The following is a 16,485-nucleotide window of genomic DNA, read 5'->3' as shown; positions in this document are numbered from 1 at the left end:
CCCTTTTTTATTTTCTCCCGAAAGAATGCTCAAAGTGTGTTCAACTCCGCCAGCGCCTCTTTCGCCATCTTCCAAAAATAGATCGTCACAAAAGATTTACCTATGCAGGAGGTTGCATCTTAGTGGGCCACCTCGAGTTCTGTTCCCCTCATGATTACATATGTGCCCATGTCAATATGAAACCCACACACACACTGCTACTGTTCTCAACCAGGCTGCAAACTCCCGCGGGAAAAAGGGGAAGGATTGCCCCAACACGTCCACACACAGCTCACTAAAAAGTGGTAACACAAGAAGGCGATAAGTTTCCCCCTAAAGGGTGTACTCCAAAAAGGTGGATCAAAAAAAATGAAAAAGTAAAACCCGCTCTTATTCACCCCCTCTTTGCAGCTACCCAAAATGATAGAGCCAAATCGTGCTACGCAGACAGTGGGGAAACCAAGCCTGGAAAAAAAATGGAAGCGAAAAAAGACAACAACATCTTATCAGCAAAATATCGCGAACAAACGTTAAACAAAACAAAGGGGGAACGCCACCCAAACGATGCTGTTAAGCCATATGGTGAAGGGCATAAACGTGGCAGGGGAAACACCACGCACGAAGCAAAATCAAATGGTAAAGACAAAACAGATAAAATAAATGACCCCCCATTCATACAAATAAAAAGTGATGATAAATATCTTAGCCATCTTCTGAAGAAACAAAATGTACAAATTCAGTCGGAAAAATGCGAAGACGATTCAGTGAGGAAGAGGAAAAATGCCACCCCCTCCTCCAGTAGCCAATCCGTGGAAGAAGACTCAAGTGACGACTTTCAATGCGCAGACATTATAGAGCAGTTTAAAAAAAAGAAGAAGCGAGAGTTAGAGGATAGAAAGAAAAAACGAATTAGGGATAGAAAAAACGAGTTAATAAGGAAGCCAACCTACAGGGACGCGGAAACGCAGGTCTTCCTTGACGACTTTACCAAATATTACGAGTAGGAAAAAAAAAAATATACCGATCGATGAACATCCAAAAGAAAAATGACCATGCGTGATTCCAGCATAGCAGTGATGAAAATGCAATTCAGGGGAGGACATCCCATTTGGTTGTTTCATCCATCAATTTATACGTCCATACACACACGTTGCTCTACCCCACTCACCATTTTGTTTACCCCCTTTTGTACTTTAAAAAAAAAAAAGGAAAGTGAAGCCCCAGATTGAGAAGCTCGTTGAAGATGTCCTAAATGAAGCGTTAAAAGAGGTAGCTTTCTCTCCAGGCGGAACACATGGGCCTGTGCGCAAGTCCCCTCATAGCTCCACTCAGCATTATGCACACTAGCATGTGCTTACATGGAATTATGTTTTTTTTTTTCTCTTTTTTTTGCTCCTCTCCCCCTGACAGATCTACGAAGACCAAGAGTTAAGCAAAATAAAAGGCAAAATTAACCATTACGAACAAATCAGACAAGAGAAATATCAATCCCTTAAAAACTACGAACAGAATAGCGACACGTTTTACGAACAAACGGTAATAAATCCGTTTCATATTCGCAAAAAGGAGGACAAAAAAAAAACAGACACATATATGCGCACTCTTTTGAGTGAATGAAAACTTGTAGCGGATCCTCTTCCCACCATTTGCATGTCTGCCGCTTCCACCTCCTCTCAACCTTAGCAACATAAAATAAAAGACAGGATCCTACTCAAAAAGAAAGTCGAAATTATAATGAAAAAAAAGATTGCCCATAGTAAAGCCCAGAAAAACATGCACTTTATACTTCAGAAAAACTTGGACCTGTATTCCCTTATGGATTATTTCCCGAGCGGCTTGGAGGTAAAAGGGGGAGGGACTTCCATGGGGAGAGAACCAACGGCTCGGCGCTCAACTGTGTAGTATTTACGCACCAGTGCACAGTTAGGTGTATATGTCAATTCCTATGCATAAGTATATGCGTATGTATATGCCTATTCCTACGCATATGTACATATGCACAATTTCCCCCTTGCGTGCCCCCCCGCCTTCCAGAAAAACATGAACCGAATCGTGCTCCCATGGCTGGCGGACTTAATTCTGTACCTGGTGAGGACCCGCTTGGGAAAACTCCCCTCTTTATTTGCTTCAAAATTCGCCCTTAAAAAAACAACTCTCTGAGCAATACATTCCCAAACCATAAAAACATCGCTCGTTCCGTTCAGATAAGGGTGAAAAAGGAAATAGTCCACTACGTCATCTCGGGTAAAATACACGTATACGCATGCGCCCTACTCCATGCGATCGTGCACGTTAAGCACAACCTGTTTTTATCCTCACATATGTATGCCATTTTTCCCCCCACTTTCAAGACATGATAGAAAAGAGCTTTGCCTCCAGAACGGAGATACTTGAGGCCTATAAAAGGTTAAAAAAATTGGCCCCACGCAAAACCTACATCGTTATCAAACAGAAAATTTAAATGATGCAGTGCTCCGTGGGGTAGTACCATATGACGCACAACTGGCAAAAAAATAATCCATCTAGGTGGCATATAACTCCGCTCGCGATTCCACGCCCGTCGTTGACCCCTCCCCTTCAGCCACCTTCTCAAAAAAGGACACGAGGAGAAGCAGAACATTCCACACAATTTTGCGAGTATTTCCCCGGAATAAATCCAGCTTCCTACCCAAAAGGACACCCCCCCTTCTACGTTATGAAATGGAAGATGGGCACCCCCGCGTGGACGCACCTTTCATCTTCCATTACGCGCCCTTCAAACGTTTACCCTTTTTTTAAGATTCACAAAACGGTGAGCGGTTTCAAAATTGTCAAGAGGTTGTTCATTTGTTGCAGTGCAGCGCGAAGGGGGAAAAAAAAGAAAAGAAAAACGCGCGAAGCATGCATACATGCGTGCATACATACTCTCATATGTACGTGCGCACCTGCACAGATACTCACTTTCCCACGTTTCCCCTTTCCCATCTTCCCACCTCCCCTCTTGCACACCCCCGTGATCGCCGCAAGCCCGGTGAAACGCAGCGCGCATTGCATAAACGCACAAACGTGGGTGCCACAAACTCGCTCGAACGATGTTCCATTTTGCCTCACGCTGCTCGTTTGGATATTTCAATGGTACATGCATACGCACGAGCGGCGGGAAAACGCAACAAGGACGAAAAAAGAGCTAATTTGTAGTTACACAAATAGGCATAAAAATGGGTGCACGCAAATGTGTACCAATGTACGGATGTAAGTTCATGTGGGGGGGCAGGTCCGAGCATGATGGACGCCCCTGGGACTGCTTCCCCACAAATTAAAGAAACAAGAACAAACACGTGACGCGATAGCGACAAAATGGCTAGCTGATTGCTGCCAAATCTTTCGCCGCCGCTTTAACTAGAAAATATGCGGATTGGTGGAGTCTCCCATTTGATCATCCGTTAATCCCCTTTTTCCGCTCGACTGTAAAACGGTCTCTCCTTCCTCCAAAGGAGCACCTCCATGGTGCGGTCCCAATTCGCTCCCCACCGCTAATTGTCACCCTCCTCATTTCTGCTCATGCTCAGTTCCTCGTCATTTCTAACCACATCATCGTCGTCCTTACTTCTGGACTCCTTCAAAACAGCATTTGTTGCACCCCCATGAGCGTTCGAAACGTTTTTGGATTTATTTGTGGTGGACTCTATTTTGCTTAAAATATCTTCAGCCAGTTCCCTCATTTTATTTTCCGATTTGTCATTTTCGACCCGTTCGTTATTTCCCTTTTCATTGTTGGACGCATTCAACTGCTGCTGCTGCTGCTGTTGTTGCTGCTGTTGGTGCTGCCCTTCCTCTGCGGGCCTTCCCCTCTTTTTCTCGGTGGCCTTCTTACATATATGAATGAAACTGTCTTGAATGTACTGATTCTCCCTTATGATGTATCTGATCAGGGGAAAGCATTTATTCATTCTGCTGAGCACCTTCTCATCAATTTGAATGTTTAGAAAGACCTGCATGTACAGTTTCAGCGCGTCCGTTTTGTTAATATTAACTTCTTTCATTTTTTTAAAAATTTTCTCAACCAACGTTTCGTTATATTTACTCTTTTTAATAAAGCTCAGAAGGAACTCTTCAATTTCTTTATTCATTTCGTATTTGAGTTTCTTTTCATTTTTCGCCAACACGGAAATCATATCGCATATATTGTTCACCAGGGTCACATGCGACTTCCTGTCTAATTCATAGAAGAACGATTTGGACCCACTCGATATTTTTTCATCCTGGTCGATGGTTAAGTACATCATATGGACCAGCAGGATATTCCTGGCCTTCACCGTGTCCGTCATGAAGAGGTGCGTAAAGACAGAGACGGCTGTCCTTCTCATATTTATATCCCTATCGTTCAGAACTTTAAAAATGTACTTGTTATACGGCTCCAATAAATTTGGGTGCCTGTATAACAAATCGGCGTAACTGATTAGGAGCATTTTCCTTATGTTTGAGATCGTCCTGAACATGATTTTGCTTCGAAAGAGACTCCACGGGTCCTCCCCGCTGCTTCCCTCCTCAGGGGTGGCGAATCCCTCCACCTTCTCATCTTCGATGCACAAATGGGTGTCTTCCTTTTTGGCTTCTCCCCTCTTCCGTCTGCCCCTGCGGGAGGAGGACTGCCCGGAAGGGGCCCCACCACGGTTATCATGACTACCACGGTTGCCATGGCCACCATCGTCACCGCCGTAACCACCGTCACTCTCATCGCTCAACATGCGGTCGCTCCCCGCGTCGTCTCCATTCGAGGGGGCGCCCCCTCCCCCCAGCAACGCCTCCGTTTTCAGCTCAAAAATGGAGTTCCCCTCCTCCGTTATGATGGACACAATCAGCTGTATAATCGACACGTGGTCCCTCACAACGCTCTGGCAAAACTTTTGCGAAATTATGCAAAACTTGCACAGGGTTAGCAGACAAACCAGGACGAGTAGGTACATCTCATAATGCATGTAGATGTCATCCTTCGCATTGTCGGCGCCCTTAAACGGAGCGAAACTGCCACTTTTAAGAGGCCACTTCTTCCCCGCTCCCGCTCCCGCTTCCCCTTCCACCTCACCCTTAACTACGCAGTCATTAAAAAAACCCTCCGGGTTACTCAAAATTAAAAATATTAAAGGCATAATTTTCTTGCCCAACAAATTATTACACACAATCATATTTTCAACCACGTAGTCGAAATATTCCCTGTCCTTTTCTTCCTTCGTGCACATTCCATAGTTGCTGTCACTTTTTGAGGCGATTTTCTTCAAATTGTTTTGTATCTTTTCTGCATATATGTAGGTATATAACCCTAGGTGGCCTGACACGAATATAAATTTGGTTAGCATGAAGCAGGACACTTTGTTGGACTTGTCTACTGCGCTCTCTTCCCCCTCGTCCACTCCCTTGCTGCGCAGTCTGCACGCCGAGCTGTCTCTCCCCCTGCTTTCACTCAAATCTTCATTCGCACTTCTGTTCCCACCACACACGATGGCACTAAACATGTTCTTCATCTTCATCGTAAAGATGGCGAGGAAATCATCAAAGTGTTCGTACATGCTTTCCACAATGGATTGGCAACACTTAAACCACACATTTCGGTCATCGTGCAAGGGGAAGCAGTCAACCAGTTGGGGAGTTTCCCCACTGTGTGTGTTCACTACAACGCCGTTAATGCTGGTACGCCCCTTTTTGCTCTTCCCCAGGGAGGATGCCCGGGGATTCAACTCACTAGCGGAAAAGGTTTCCCCATTTTTCTCCCCCTTCCCATCAGATATATGATCAAAAACAAGGTTAAACAAAATGATGAGTAAATTTTGGACAATTTTATTCGTCTTATTATACCTCAGAATTAAAATTAGCAAATTGATGAAGTGAAGATTTTCCTTGTATTGATTGATGAAGACCAAAATGAGATGCTTCCTTTTGTTGCTAAAAACAAAGTGATGTTCCTTCTTCCCTTTTTTCAAATTAACCGTGTGAATGGAATAGCAGAGTATCTTCATGAGGAGGAGGGCCCCTTCCTTGATGATCAAATTTTTGTTCTCACTAAAAGTATCTACAAAAATGATATTAAACAATTCATCCAGCAATTTGGTAACACTTACGATGGACTTCTCCTGCATTAGCAGGCACTCCATTATTTTTTCTAAACATGAGAGATCCTTCAGCTTACTATTAAGAGACACATTAATTAACCGAAAGGCACTGATCCGATAGTCATCACAGGTTATATTTACATTTACAAATTCGCTGATAATCATTTCTACTATGCTGGAGTTGTTACTAAAAATTAGAGACCATACTCTGTTCATTTGTTGCTGCGCTTTTTTATTTCCACACATATGTGCTAGTATAATAAATCGGATGGCACTCTTCTGGTCCGTCTCCACCACGGAGTAGAGCAACCTGAAGCAGAGTTCCACACAGTCGTCAACGATAATCGAAATGAATAAAACCTCGTTGTACATTTTTATTAGCAAGTCGTATTTATTCTGGTGATTCTTCTTTGTCTTCTCTTTATTGTTCACTCCCGTGGGTACGTTGTTGTTACCACCAGTTTGTGCTCTCCCGTTTGCTTGGTCTCGATCCGATATGTCGCTTCCCCCCCCATCACTGCTGTCACTGTCGGATAGATTAACTCTCTTCTTTCCCGTCCCGCTGGATTGCTCCTTCCTCTTCAGCGCCTCCTTCCTCCGGCTGAGATTCGCCAGCTCCCTCTTTATCCTACTCGTGTTCAGCGGGATGACATACTTATTCTTCACCACGTCGCTCGCTATGCACGAAAGGAGGGTAAACGCCCTCTGCCTCACCAGTGGAGACTTGTCATTTATCCGCTCGCTGCATATCAAACACAAGTTATTGTAATAGTTCAGGGGAATGAAATTATTTTCGATTAACTCTTGCAATATTTTTAACAAATGGCACCGGACATGCAGCTTCGAATCATGCTGCCTCGACATCAACACGTTCATAACAAAGGCTCTATTTTTTAAGCACTCACTAAAACATAGTTGTAAAAATGGAATGTCCTCCATCACAATTTTGTGGATAATATCTTTGTACGTACTGATGCTACTTTCGTTTACGCTTACTCGAAATGACCTTAAATATGCGTTCATTTTTTTTTTTTTTTTTTTTCTCTTTTTGTTCTGTCCCTGTTGCTTCTTCCTCAGTATGCTACCCTTTTTCGCGTTCTTCCTGCTAACACGTTTGCTATTTTTTCGCGCATTCCCTTTCTTATTCCTAAATCCGTTCCCTTTTTTAACCTCCTCATCGGACGACTGGCTCTCCTCATCGTTTCCTTCCGAGAAAAAGTCGCTGCTGTCGTCGTTCTGGTCCGTCTCCTCCGATTCGTCCTCTCCATCGGGTAGTTCAGCTTCTCCCTCTCCAGCATTATCTCCCTCCGCATCATCATCTCCATCTAGATCATCCCCCTCTACATCGTCATCTTCCTCCCCGTCGTCTTCCAACTCCCCCGTGTGCATGTTCATCTGAAACCTTTCACTACCAGCGGCATGCCCATCCTCCCCATCCCTGTCGGTGCCCCCCCCCTCGTTCACTTCCTCACTTGCCTTGGCCAAAGTTATAAAATTTTTAAACATCTCGAAAATGGATTTTCTAATGTAATAAATGTCAATTCCCAGCATGTCCGTCAAGTCTTTCAAAAAAGACAGCAAATGGACACTTAAATTTTTCGATAAATACTCCAAAAAATTCAGCACATTTAATATTTCATTTTGCGCATGTGTTTGTACGCTCAGGTTTAAGTAGAGGAGCGAATTTTCCTTCACATAATCGATAAACTCCTTTATAATGATTGCCGGGATGTCCGTGTTCTTCACCCTTAGAAGGGCGTCGCAGATATTCACGCTGGTGCACTTTTTGCAGGAGTTTAAAAAAATGTACGTAAAGGAGAAGGAATGGAATTTGTCTCCCACTGACTTTTCGCTCTTGATGTCTTCCTCCTTAGGGGGGTCCCTCCTCGTCTCCTCAGCTGGGGTACCACCCTGATCGGCGCTACTGTCAGGTGCGTTATTGTCATCCCCACTGTCTTCACTGAACCCCTCGCTGAAATCCCCCCTGTGTCGCCCCCCCGCATCACCGCTTTTTTTCCCCCCATTTTTACCGCTCTCCCTGTTCGTGTTGCCCCTATTAGGCAGCGAACCAGCCCCGCCGCTTACCTTCTCCTTAATGTACATCCGCAGCAAAGTCCCAATAATCATCGAGATGTGGTCATGGTAAGTACTCATATTAAACATGTTGTTATTTTCCTGGTTAATTGAATAAATATTTAGAAAAAACTGGAGGTATAAATCCACCACGGGGATGCTGACCTGGTCATATAAAATGTCAAAGTTAATGTTGCTTACCAACAAAATGATGTTGTTCAAAAGACAATTCATATTTTTCAAAGCGACATTTGTTTCTTCATCGTTTTCCTTTTTCAGTTTTTTCCTCCCCCTCTGAACATTCACAACCACCATCTCGGTATTCTGCTGTTTACAAAAATTATGGCTATAATAACAATTAAACAAATTTAAGTATACAAATGTGAGCGCATTAAAGTAGGAGATTAAAATTTCGTGGATCTCGAAAAAGGTAAATTTTTTTTTCCTCTTTTCATTTACAGAATACTCTTTGTAGTTATCTTCCAAACACTGAATGATCATATTCATGATGTTATTATTTTCGCTTAGAATAAATTGTAACATTTCCACTCCATTATCACAGTGCCCATTTTTTTGATGACATTTTTCTACACACTTAAAATAGTTTTTAAAAACGTCTACACTTTTTTCAATTAAAATGGTTAGACAGCCGAAGATCTTCTCCTGCTCTCCATCGTTTAAATTATCACTTATGCGTATGTAATTCAGCACAGTGTCAAATCCCTCTTGACACAACAGCAGTAGCAGATTGCCATAACTGTCATTGATGAAATTGAAATAATTAATTATGCACTCCGCCGTCAGATTCACGTTTTCTATATCCTCCGCCCCACACCCGTACACATACTCATTTTTCTTTAAGCTGATGTCCTTTAAAAAATTGTCGATGCTGTTATTTATCGGCAGCTTGAACTTTTTTATCTTCCCTTGCAGCATCGTTAGCAGGGGGTGAGCAAAAAAAAAAAAATAATAAAAAAAATAATAATTGGGGGGAGGGAAATAGTGGCAGAATAGACTACCGCTTCACCTTTCCTCTTCGACGTGGGTCATCACGCTGCTCCCCCAGTCACTGTGCGCATGAGCGGCGTATCACTCCGCGCAATTTTGGCCAATATTACGAGGCACACGATCCGGTCGTGATTTTTACACGCCCCGCAATTCAAGCACTAACATGATAGTAAACCTTATCAATGCTACGTAGGTGTCTTTCTTCGCAATTCAAACTTAAAATTTGCCTTCACCTTTGGCAAATTTTTAAATTCCCCCCGCGAAGTAACAAAGATCAGTAAAAAAAAAAAACAGAAAAGTGCACCGCGCGAATGCCAAATTAGCAAAAAGATTTTACACATATCTGTTAAGTTAAAAACGCAATTGGGCATATGCGCAAAATGTAACTTAAAATTGAGTGTAAAAATGGCACATAAATGTTCACACGCAGGGGGGGGGAAAAAAAAAAAATTGCGTAAGATACGTACTTATCCATACACATGAACGAACTCCCCATTTTTGTAATTTCCCTCGAGTGAGAAATTCGAAAAGGAATCCAAACCAGCGCTTCTTATTTTAAAAACCACTTCATTTGATATTTTCCGCTCCGCGATTTTTTAAATAAACGAAAAAATTGTACAATACTTGCATTTTTTTTTTTTCCTCCTTATGGGCTTGCCTTTTGATTCACACCGCAATTTTCTCTTCCCCTTTAAAACGATGCGGGAAAAAAAAAAAAAAAAAAAAGAGTAACCCATTTTGGAGGTAGCTACTATTAGCCTCATGGGAGAATGCCGCAAAATGTTATATCTTCTCATGGGCATCACATGACGCAACGGTACTACGTCCCAACGTGATACATGCGAAGGTGGAAACGCCTAAAACCTGCCACGAATCGATGGACGAAAAGAAGTTGCCCCAAAGTGGGAACCCTACTCAACAGCTACATGCCGTGTAAACTCATAACGCAGACGAAATGAACTAGTTGCCGCTTCTCCACACAAAAAAAAAAGAAAAAGTGTGTGAGATAAATTATGTTAACTCGCATCGGGGAGGTGTATAAAAATACCACCGCAATGAAGTGGAACTGTGCAAAGTTCCTGCGGGTGAGGTGGATGGGAAAAAAAAAAAAAAAATAGACTCGCAAAAATTAGGGGGAAAAAAACGCACATGAGTATTCACATAAACTTGCACATCCGTATCCGCCCGCGTGCTGCTGTGCCGATGCGGTTGCAAACCAGGCAGTTGACGCCGTCCCATAATTGGGACGCGGGCCGGACCACTAATGCATCAAAGAAAAAAAAAAAAAAAATTCTCAGAGGGTTTCCAGAACTTCCCAAAAAGTTAGAAAAAACTTCCCCACTTTACCAAAATTGCCGCCCAAATCGCAAGTGTCAACCCAAACCTCAGTAACACCAGTAGAGAAGCAACAAGAGCAGCAAAAGCAGATTCAGGCTCGTGAAATAACCTGAGTTGCAGTAATATCCCATATGCTTCGTGTTGCCATTTTTACATTTGCAAAGAACACCAACGTTTTTTATGACTCCATTTTTTTCTTCATCATCAGGAACAACAGGCGTGCACACCGCATTCGGGTCGCACCCCCCATTATTCACTGCACAGTGTTCTTTACATATAAAGTTATTTTTTATATCCATTGAATAACCCGCTTTGCACTCGCAGTACTGAAGTCCAGAATTCATTTCGCATGTACCATCAATTCCACAGTCCAATGTACATGCCTCACGTAATATTCGGCTTTTTCTCGCCCCACTCATCATTCTTTTTACTTCTTCGTAGGCAAACAGTATAGCAGTTTCTTCCTTATACCGCGTGTGATAGGTCCCTACAGCTCGCTTCATACCTTCGTCCTCCAAAAATTTAAAAACGGATTTACTTTTTACACTTTCCCCAACTGTGATGCAGTTTTTGTGCCTTCTTTGCGTCATCTCCTTTTTCGGAGCCATATTAAAGGGTATGACATTTCTCAAAAGAAGAAGCAGCTGATCGAATTTGCGTTCACCCCTCTGGCTCGTCTGTTTCGTCGTTCCTCTATTTGTGTGTAAAAGGGGGGAAAAATTACCACCGCTGAAACGATAAGGACGGGCATCATTCAGTTGGATCATTCTCTCATGGGCGCTACCACATCGATTCACATTTTGGTATTCTTGCAAAGCACACATGTTTTGACTGGGAAGGTTGTTTCCCTCGTAGGGGATTCCTTTGCTATCAGAAAAAAAAAAGGAAACCTGGTGCTTTCTCTCGTTACTGTCATTCTCTTTGTTTGCACCACTGCCAAACAGTTTGCCCGTTTGGTTATTTCCCCACCCCCATGGGTTCGTTTGCTTCGCTTCTAATGACTTGTCCCCATGGGACGAAGCACCAGGTGTGTCCTCATATGATTGTGCATCCCTCCTGGCACCATACCGAGGGAACAACAAAATGCAGGCGCTTAAAAAAAAGGCCACTTTCAAATTCAGCATTTTCTTCCCCACACTTTGCAACGTGTACACAGGGCTGTCCTTTTTAAAAAAAAATAGTAACGGTGATAAATCTAACCAATTCGGTTTTATGAGCCACTTGAAATGTACCCAACGAGGCAGCAAAGTTGGCCCAACGGCAACTTCCCTGTTTGTAGAAAATCCAAACGGAAAAAGAAAAAAAAAAAAAAGAAAATAAAGAAAAAAAAACTATATATTTATCACACACACACGCATATCTTTACCGAATGGAAAAAAAGCCGGGTGAGACCAACTCGACTGGACGGCGAACAGATGCTTCAAATGCTTCCCCTCGTGTGCTTAAGAAAGAACAGAATGCTACATGATTGTCTTCTTTAAAAAATAAACCAACTTGATTTTAAGAAATGCCCAGAAGTTGGGGATGGTCAGGTCAAATGGGCCCAATCGCAAACACTCAAATGTATGCAAATGCACACACGCATATACGTGCATTTATCTGTGCACTTCCATTTATCTGTATGCTCATTTTTCTTTTTTTTTTTTAAACAATTCCCATGACGCTGTTTTTTTTTTTACAAATCGGTAGATAGCGCCATGCGTGTCGCTTTTCTGTGGAAAGGATCAATGTGTTCACCTGTCAGCACACGTGAGCAGACACGGACAGGCATATACATACAGGGGCATGTCCGTATGCATGTGATCACGTGTGCTGACAGGTGAGCACGGCCAAACGCGCACACCGAATTTTGGGGCGAAAACGGAAAAAAAGGGGCTTGCTTCCCCCCTGGGCGCTAATATGATCACACTTAACAAAATTGCAAGGACGCTTCTTTACACCCCCCACAATGATATCCCCTTGAAGAATTCGCTATTTTACTGCTTCGAAGAGGGGTATATCGAAAATTGGGGCAATTGAAAATGATCCGAAAAGGTGGGAACGAATAACAGAGCTGTCAGTGTGGACCAAAAGGACGCTACGTGGGAGCGCATCCACACAGCGGTGTGCAAAATGAAAGCAGCAGTTTGAAATTTTCACCGCGCTTTTCCCGCGCATTTCTTCCACCCCCTTTGTAACGCCCTCTGTGTGTGCCTATACATCCTGAAAGAGGCCTCCGAATAAATCCCCCCTGCCTCCCACAAAACTTCAAACAGCTTCAACGCATTGTAAAAACGTTCGTGGAAAAAGAAGTAATGTGCCAAGTAGTAAATAGCTTCAAACAGAGTTGTAGAGGCGTTTCTTAAAAAGTGAATAAAGCAAAAGTAACTTGTGTTCTTCTCAAATATCTTTTTTAAATTTTTTAAAAAGGAATTACCATCCCATTTATCGTATGCACCACTCTTCGCGTTATCATCCAGTTGCGCTTTACCCAAGTGGGGACACTTTCCAACCTCTTCAGCTTCCAACTTTGGGACAGACGAAACGCACCCCCCACGATTTAACCTCCGCATGATCTTCATTTTATCGAAGCAACATTTTAAATACTTGACACCCCACCTGAAACACTCATTATTTTTTTCATAAAAAGGAAAAATCTTTTTTTTACCCCTTTCTTTTTTAGAGTGGTAAGGGGCACTTCCTTCCTGCGCTTCCTCCCCCATGAAGGGGCGCCCCCCATTTTGTTCTTTCATCTTGGATAAGCATAAAAAAAACAACGTAGATGCCAACGAAGCATCTTTTTTAAATCTCCACCCCTTCTTCAACGTGTCTATGCAACCGTTCACGTCTCCCTTTTTCAAATAAATCCCAGACAGGTGGATGTAAAAAATTGTACTCTGCTGAAAAGTGATCGCCTGTTCGTAACAAAAAATGGAAAATCGGTAATTCTCTTTCCATTCAAAACATTTGGCCAAACTGAACCACGCACTGGGGTTATTAAAATATAAACTGATGACCTTCATTAGGATATCCACAGAGCTGTTCACATTCCCACAGGAGAAATACTCCTGGGCCAAAGCCATATATGAGAGCAAGTGATATTTATTCCTTTTAATTCCTTCCTTAAAGCAAAGAATGGACATCTTCCGATTATCGCATAGGGAGAGATACTTCCCCTTGATGTAGCATAACGTAGAGTCGTATTTAGCCCCTCTGCTCTTACCTGTGCACTTCCCAGCAGCCCTTTCACAATCCTGCAGAAGAATTAACAATGCGGGGAGGTCCTTCTCACACACCAGCATGTTCACCAAAAGTTCTACATAAATAAATCCCTTTGAGAAATACCCAGGGAGCAGCAACATCTCCATCTCTCTACACTTCTTCGCACTTATTGCGTGGATGCATGGTTGACTGTCACCACTGGTTTGTGCCCCCTCTTTGCCTCGCTTGCCTCTCCTCTGCAAATAGCGAACACAGCAGCTTTCCAGCAGGCTTCTCTCCAAAAGGACGTTCCTATTGTAGATGCGGTTCATTTTGGCAAAGCACTTCATACTCTTCTTTACCTCCCCGCAATAGTAGTACAATTTGGCTAGCTGACAGGACACATAAAAGTTGTTGGGCAAAACTCCCTTCAAAAGTTTGTACGTCTTTATGGAATCTTTGTAGAGCAAACTATTGAGGGAGCAAAAGTGAGCGAACCCGAATAGCGACATGAGGTTCCTTCTAAACTTGTGCCTTTTTAGGTACCCCTGGTATCTTTCGAAAAATGCGAGGTGCGTCTTTTTGTTCCGCGGTTTGGTTTTTCTTGAGAGGTTCTCCCCGCTTGGGTTATTCCACTTTTTTGGCCCTTCCCCTCCCACCGCGCTAAAAACGCGACTTACAAAGTAGCCGTTCCTAAAGAAAAAAGACGGCCCCGAGCTCCGCAGCGGGTTCACGTAGATGTACCTCGAATAGTGTTCCGCCGCATCTAGGCAGTCCCCCTTTCCGCTTTGAAAATATCCATTTCGAAACAAATGGCTGCACAGCTTTTTCAACTTTTTCGAGTTTTCTCGAAATCGTTTTTTTTCTTCACAAATGGCTTCATAACTGCTTCCACCCGTGCGGCTACACCCCTGGGGGGGGTTCCGTAACAACTCACGTTTGCGTCTTCCCATTTTGCCTTTCCGTGAACCACCTCGCGAAAACAACTCGAGCGAAATTAAATTGTTAAAGAGAACCCACGCCACGAAGTTGAAGTAGTCCCGTCTGATGCTTTTCCTCACATACAACAAACTTTTATGAAATTTTTTCAAATCGTAGTAAACAACGCTCAGAAGCAGACAAAGGTGAGTGTCCAGGTTAATTTCTTTTTGGACTCTCCGCAGGTACTTCACCATATACATTAGTATTTCCCTTTGCAAAGCGGTTCCTATGCTCACCTTTTGGCTCAGGAAAGTCAGCCCATTTGCTTCTAAACGGTTGATGTGCACCGTAGAGGAAATACTCCCACCTAAGCTTAACCCTTTGTTTTCCCCAAAGGAGTGGGCATATCTATACAGACACAGCATTTTGAGGAAGACTAACAAATTGGTGTCTACCTTAGTTTTGCCTCTTATCCGCTCATTTAAGAAGGAGCTGTGTTTTTTTTTATCGCTCCTTTTTCCATTTGGAAGATTTGCCCCATCGGGTGCCCTCTCAATCTGGGTATTTATGTCTCCATTTTCCTTTCCTCCCATTTCCAGTTCCTCCTCAGAAAGGTTGCCACTGGGTTTGTTTACACTACTACCGTGTGGTACTACCCCATAGTTGTTCCTTTCTATCGCCTCAGATTTGCTACCCCCGTTGGAGTGATGTCTACATGGGGAACTAATGTTGCCCCCCCTTCTGCACGAACAGCGTTTCATTTTTTCTCCCCCCACTTTGGCTGCCCCCTCCACTGCAAATGCTCCGTTTTGCAGATACCTATCACACCACCTATTTACATCATTTTCGTACCTAACAAATTTATACCTGACAATGAAAATACGTTTTTTTTTTCTTTCCCTTTCTGCTTCCTCCTTTTTCTTCTTCTTCATACTTTGCATATACATTCGGAGTGTGTTCCCCTTTTCAATAATTTTTTCCCTTTTATGGTCAGCAGAAATAGAGCCCCCATTTGATGTTCTCTTCGAAATGGCATTTTTCTTACCTTTCCCTTGGGCTTTTTTTTTTTCTTTTGTTTTTTCTTTTTTTTTTAAAATGTCTTTTCCGCAAGGAGAATTCACCTTCTGGGTGGATCCTATCGAACGGAGGAGAAAAACCAAGTTGTAATTTTTCCTTCCGAAGTAGTTTTCCCTTAGGATGTCTTCTTCCCCCGGCGAAGAAAAGGAATTAACTGAAATTAGGCCCAACTTGATGTAGGCTTCTTTATACTTTCGTTCATAGTACAAGCGCACCACTTCTTTGTAGGTGGGAAAAGGGTTGACAAATAGGCGGTCGTTAAGGAATCCCCCGTTTACTCCTCCTCGTCTGCCTCTTCCCCCTCCCTTTGACAGCTCGGACAGCCACGTGGAGTTATGATTCAGACACCTAATTTTGTACACCATGGATTTTTTAAGGAGAAAAAATTTGAAGCGCTTCACGTGGAGGAGGATCTCATTCACGGGGGGGTTCGTTGTGAGTGATGCTCCCACGCGTATAGCTTCTCCCACGCTTATCCCCTCTCCACCACTTATCCCCTCTCCACCGCTTGTACTTCCCCCCTCCTCGTCTGCCGCATCGCCCCTAGCCAACTCAAAATAATTGTCATACTTATCGAAACTTTTTGCGCTGAAAAAAGCATTAGACAAACTGACTGATCTTCTTTTTTCTTTTCCTTCTTTGTTTTTGCCTCTTATAATGTTCTCTCCAGACAGCTTTTCCCCCTCTGTCGATCCCACCTCATCGTATTTCCTCTTCCTTCCGGACGAGGCTGTACTGCAGCTCCGCATTTCTTTTGGCATACTTTCTAAATGCGTATTTTACATCCTCTATTTTTGCAAACACAAAAGTGGAGAGGTTTATT

General features: G+C 43.1%; 3 protein-coding genes across 3 annotated transcripts; 1 reads left to right on the top strand and 2 right to left on the bottom strand.

Annotated features, from left to right (window-relative positions):
* Positions 1-455: 455 nt before the first annotated feature.
* On the top strand, positions 456-2,440 carry PVX_086280 (hypothetical protein, conserved; the record flags this gene model as incomplete). The annotated part of the gene is made up of 7 exons (XM_001616869.1): positions 456-979; positions 1,188-1,248; positions 1,390-1,515; positions 1,663-1,821; positions 2,014-2,067; positions 2,184-2,223; positions 2,331-2,440. 7 exons carry the CDS (start codon positions 456-458, stop codon positions 2,438-2,440), a joined length of 1,074 nt encoding a protein of 357 aa, XP_001616919.1.
* A 1,051-nt stretch (positions 2,441-3,491) lies between these two features.
* On the bottom strand, positions 3,492-9,074 carry PVX_086275 (hypothetical protein, conserved; the record flags this gene model as incomplete). The annotated part of the gene is made up of 1 exon (XM_001616868.1): positions 3,492-9,074. The coding sequence occupies one exon, from the start codon at positions 9,072-9,074 to the stop codon at positions 3,492-3,494; it is 5,583 nt and encodes a 1,860-aa protein (XP_001616918.1).
* A 1,457-nt stretch (positions 9,075-10,531) lies between these two features.
* On the bottom strand, positions 10,532-16,411 carry PVX_086270 (hypothetical protein; the record flags this gene model as incomplete). The annotated part of the gene is made up of 2 exons (XM_001616867.1): positions 10,532-11,815; positions 12,731-16,411. 2 exons carry the CDS (start codon positions 16,409-16,411, stop codon positions 10,532-10,534), a joined length of 4,965 nt encoding a protein of 1,654 aa, XP_001616917.1.
* Positions 16,412-16,485: the final 74 nt, after the last annotated feature.

The sequence above is a fragment of the Plasmodium vivax genome, chromosome 13 (assembly GCF_000002415.2).
Source record: "Plasmodium vivax chromosome 13, whole genome shotgun sequence".
NCBI classification, from domain to species: Eukaryota; Apicomplexa; class Aconoidasida; order Haemosporida; family Plasmodiidae; genus Plasmodium; species Plasmodium vivax.
This window is presented reverse-complemented; position numbering and strand designations above follow the sequence as displayed.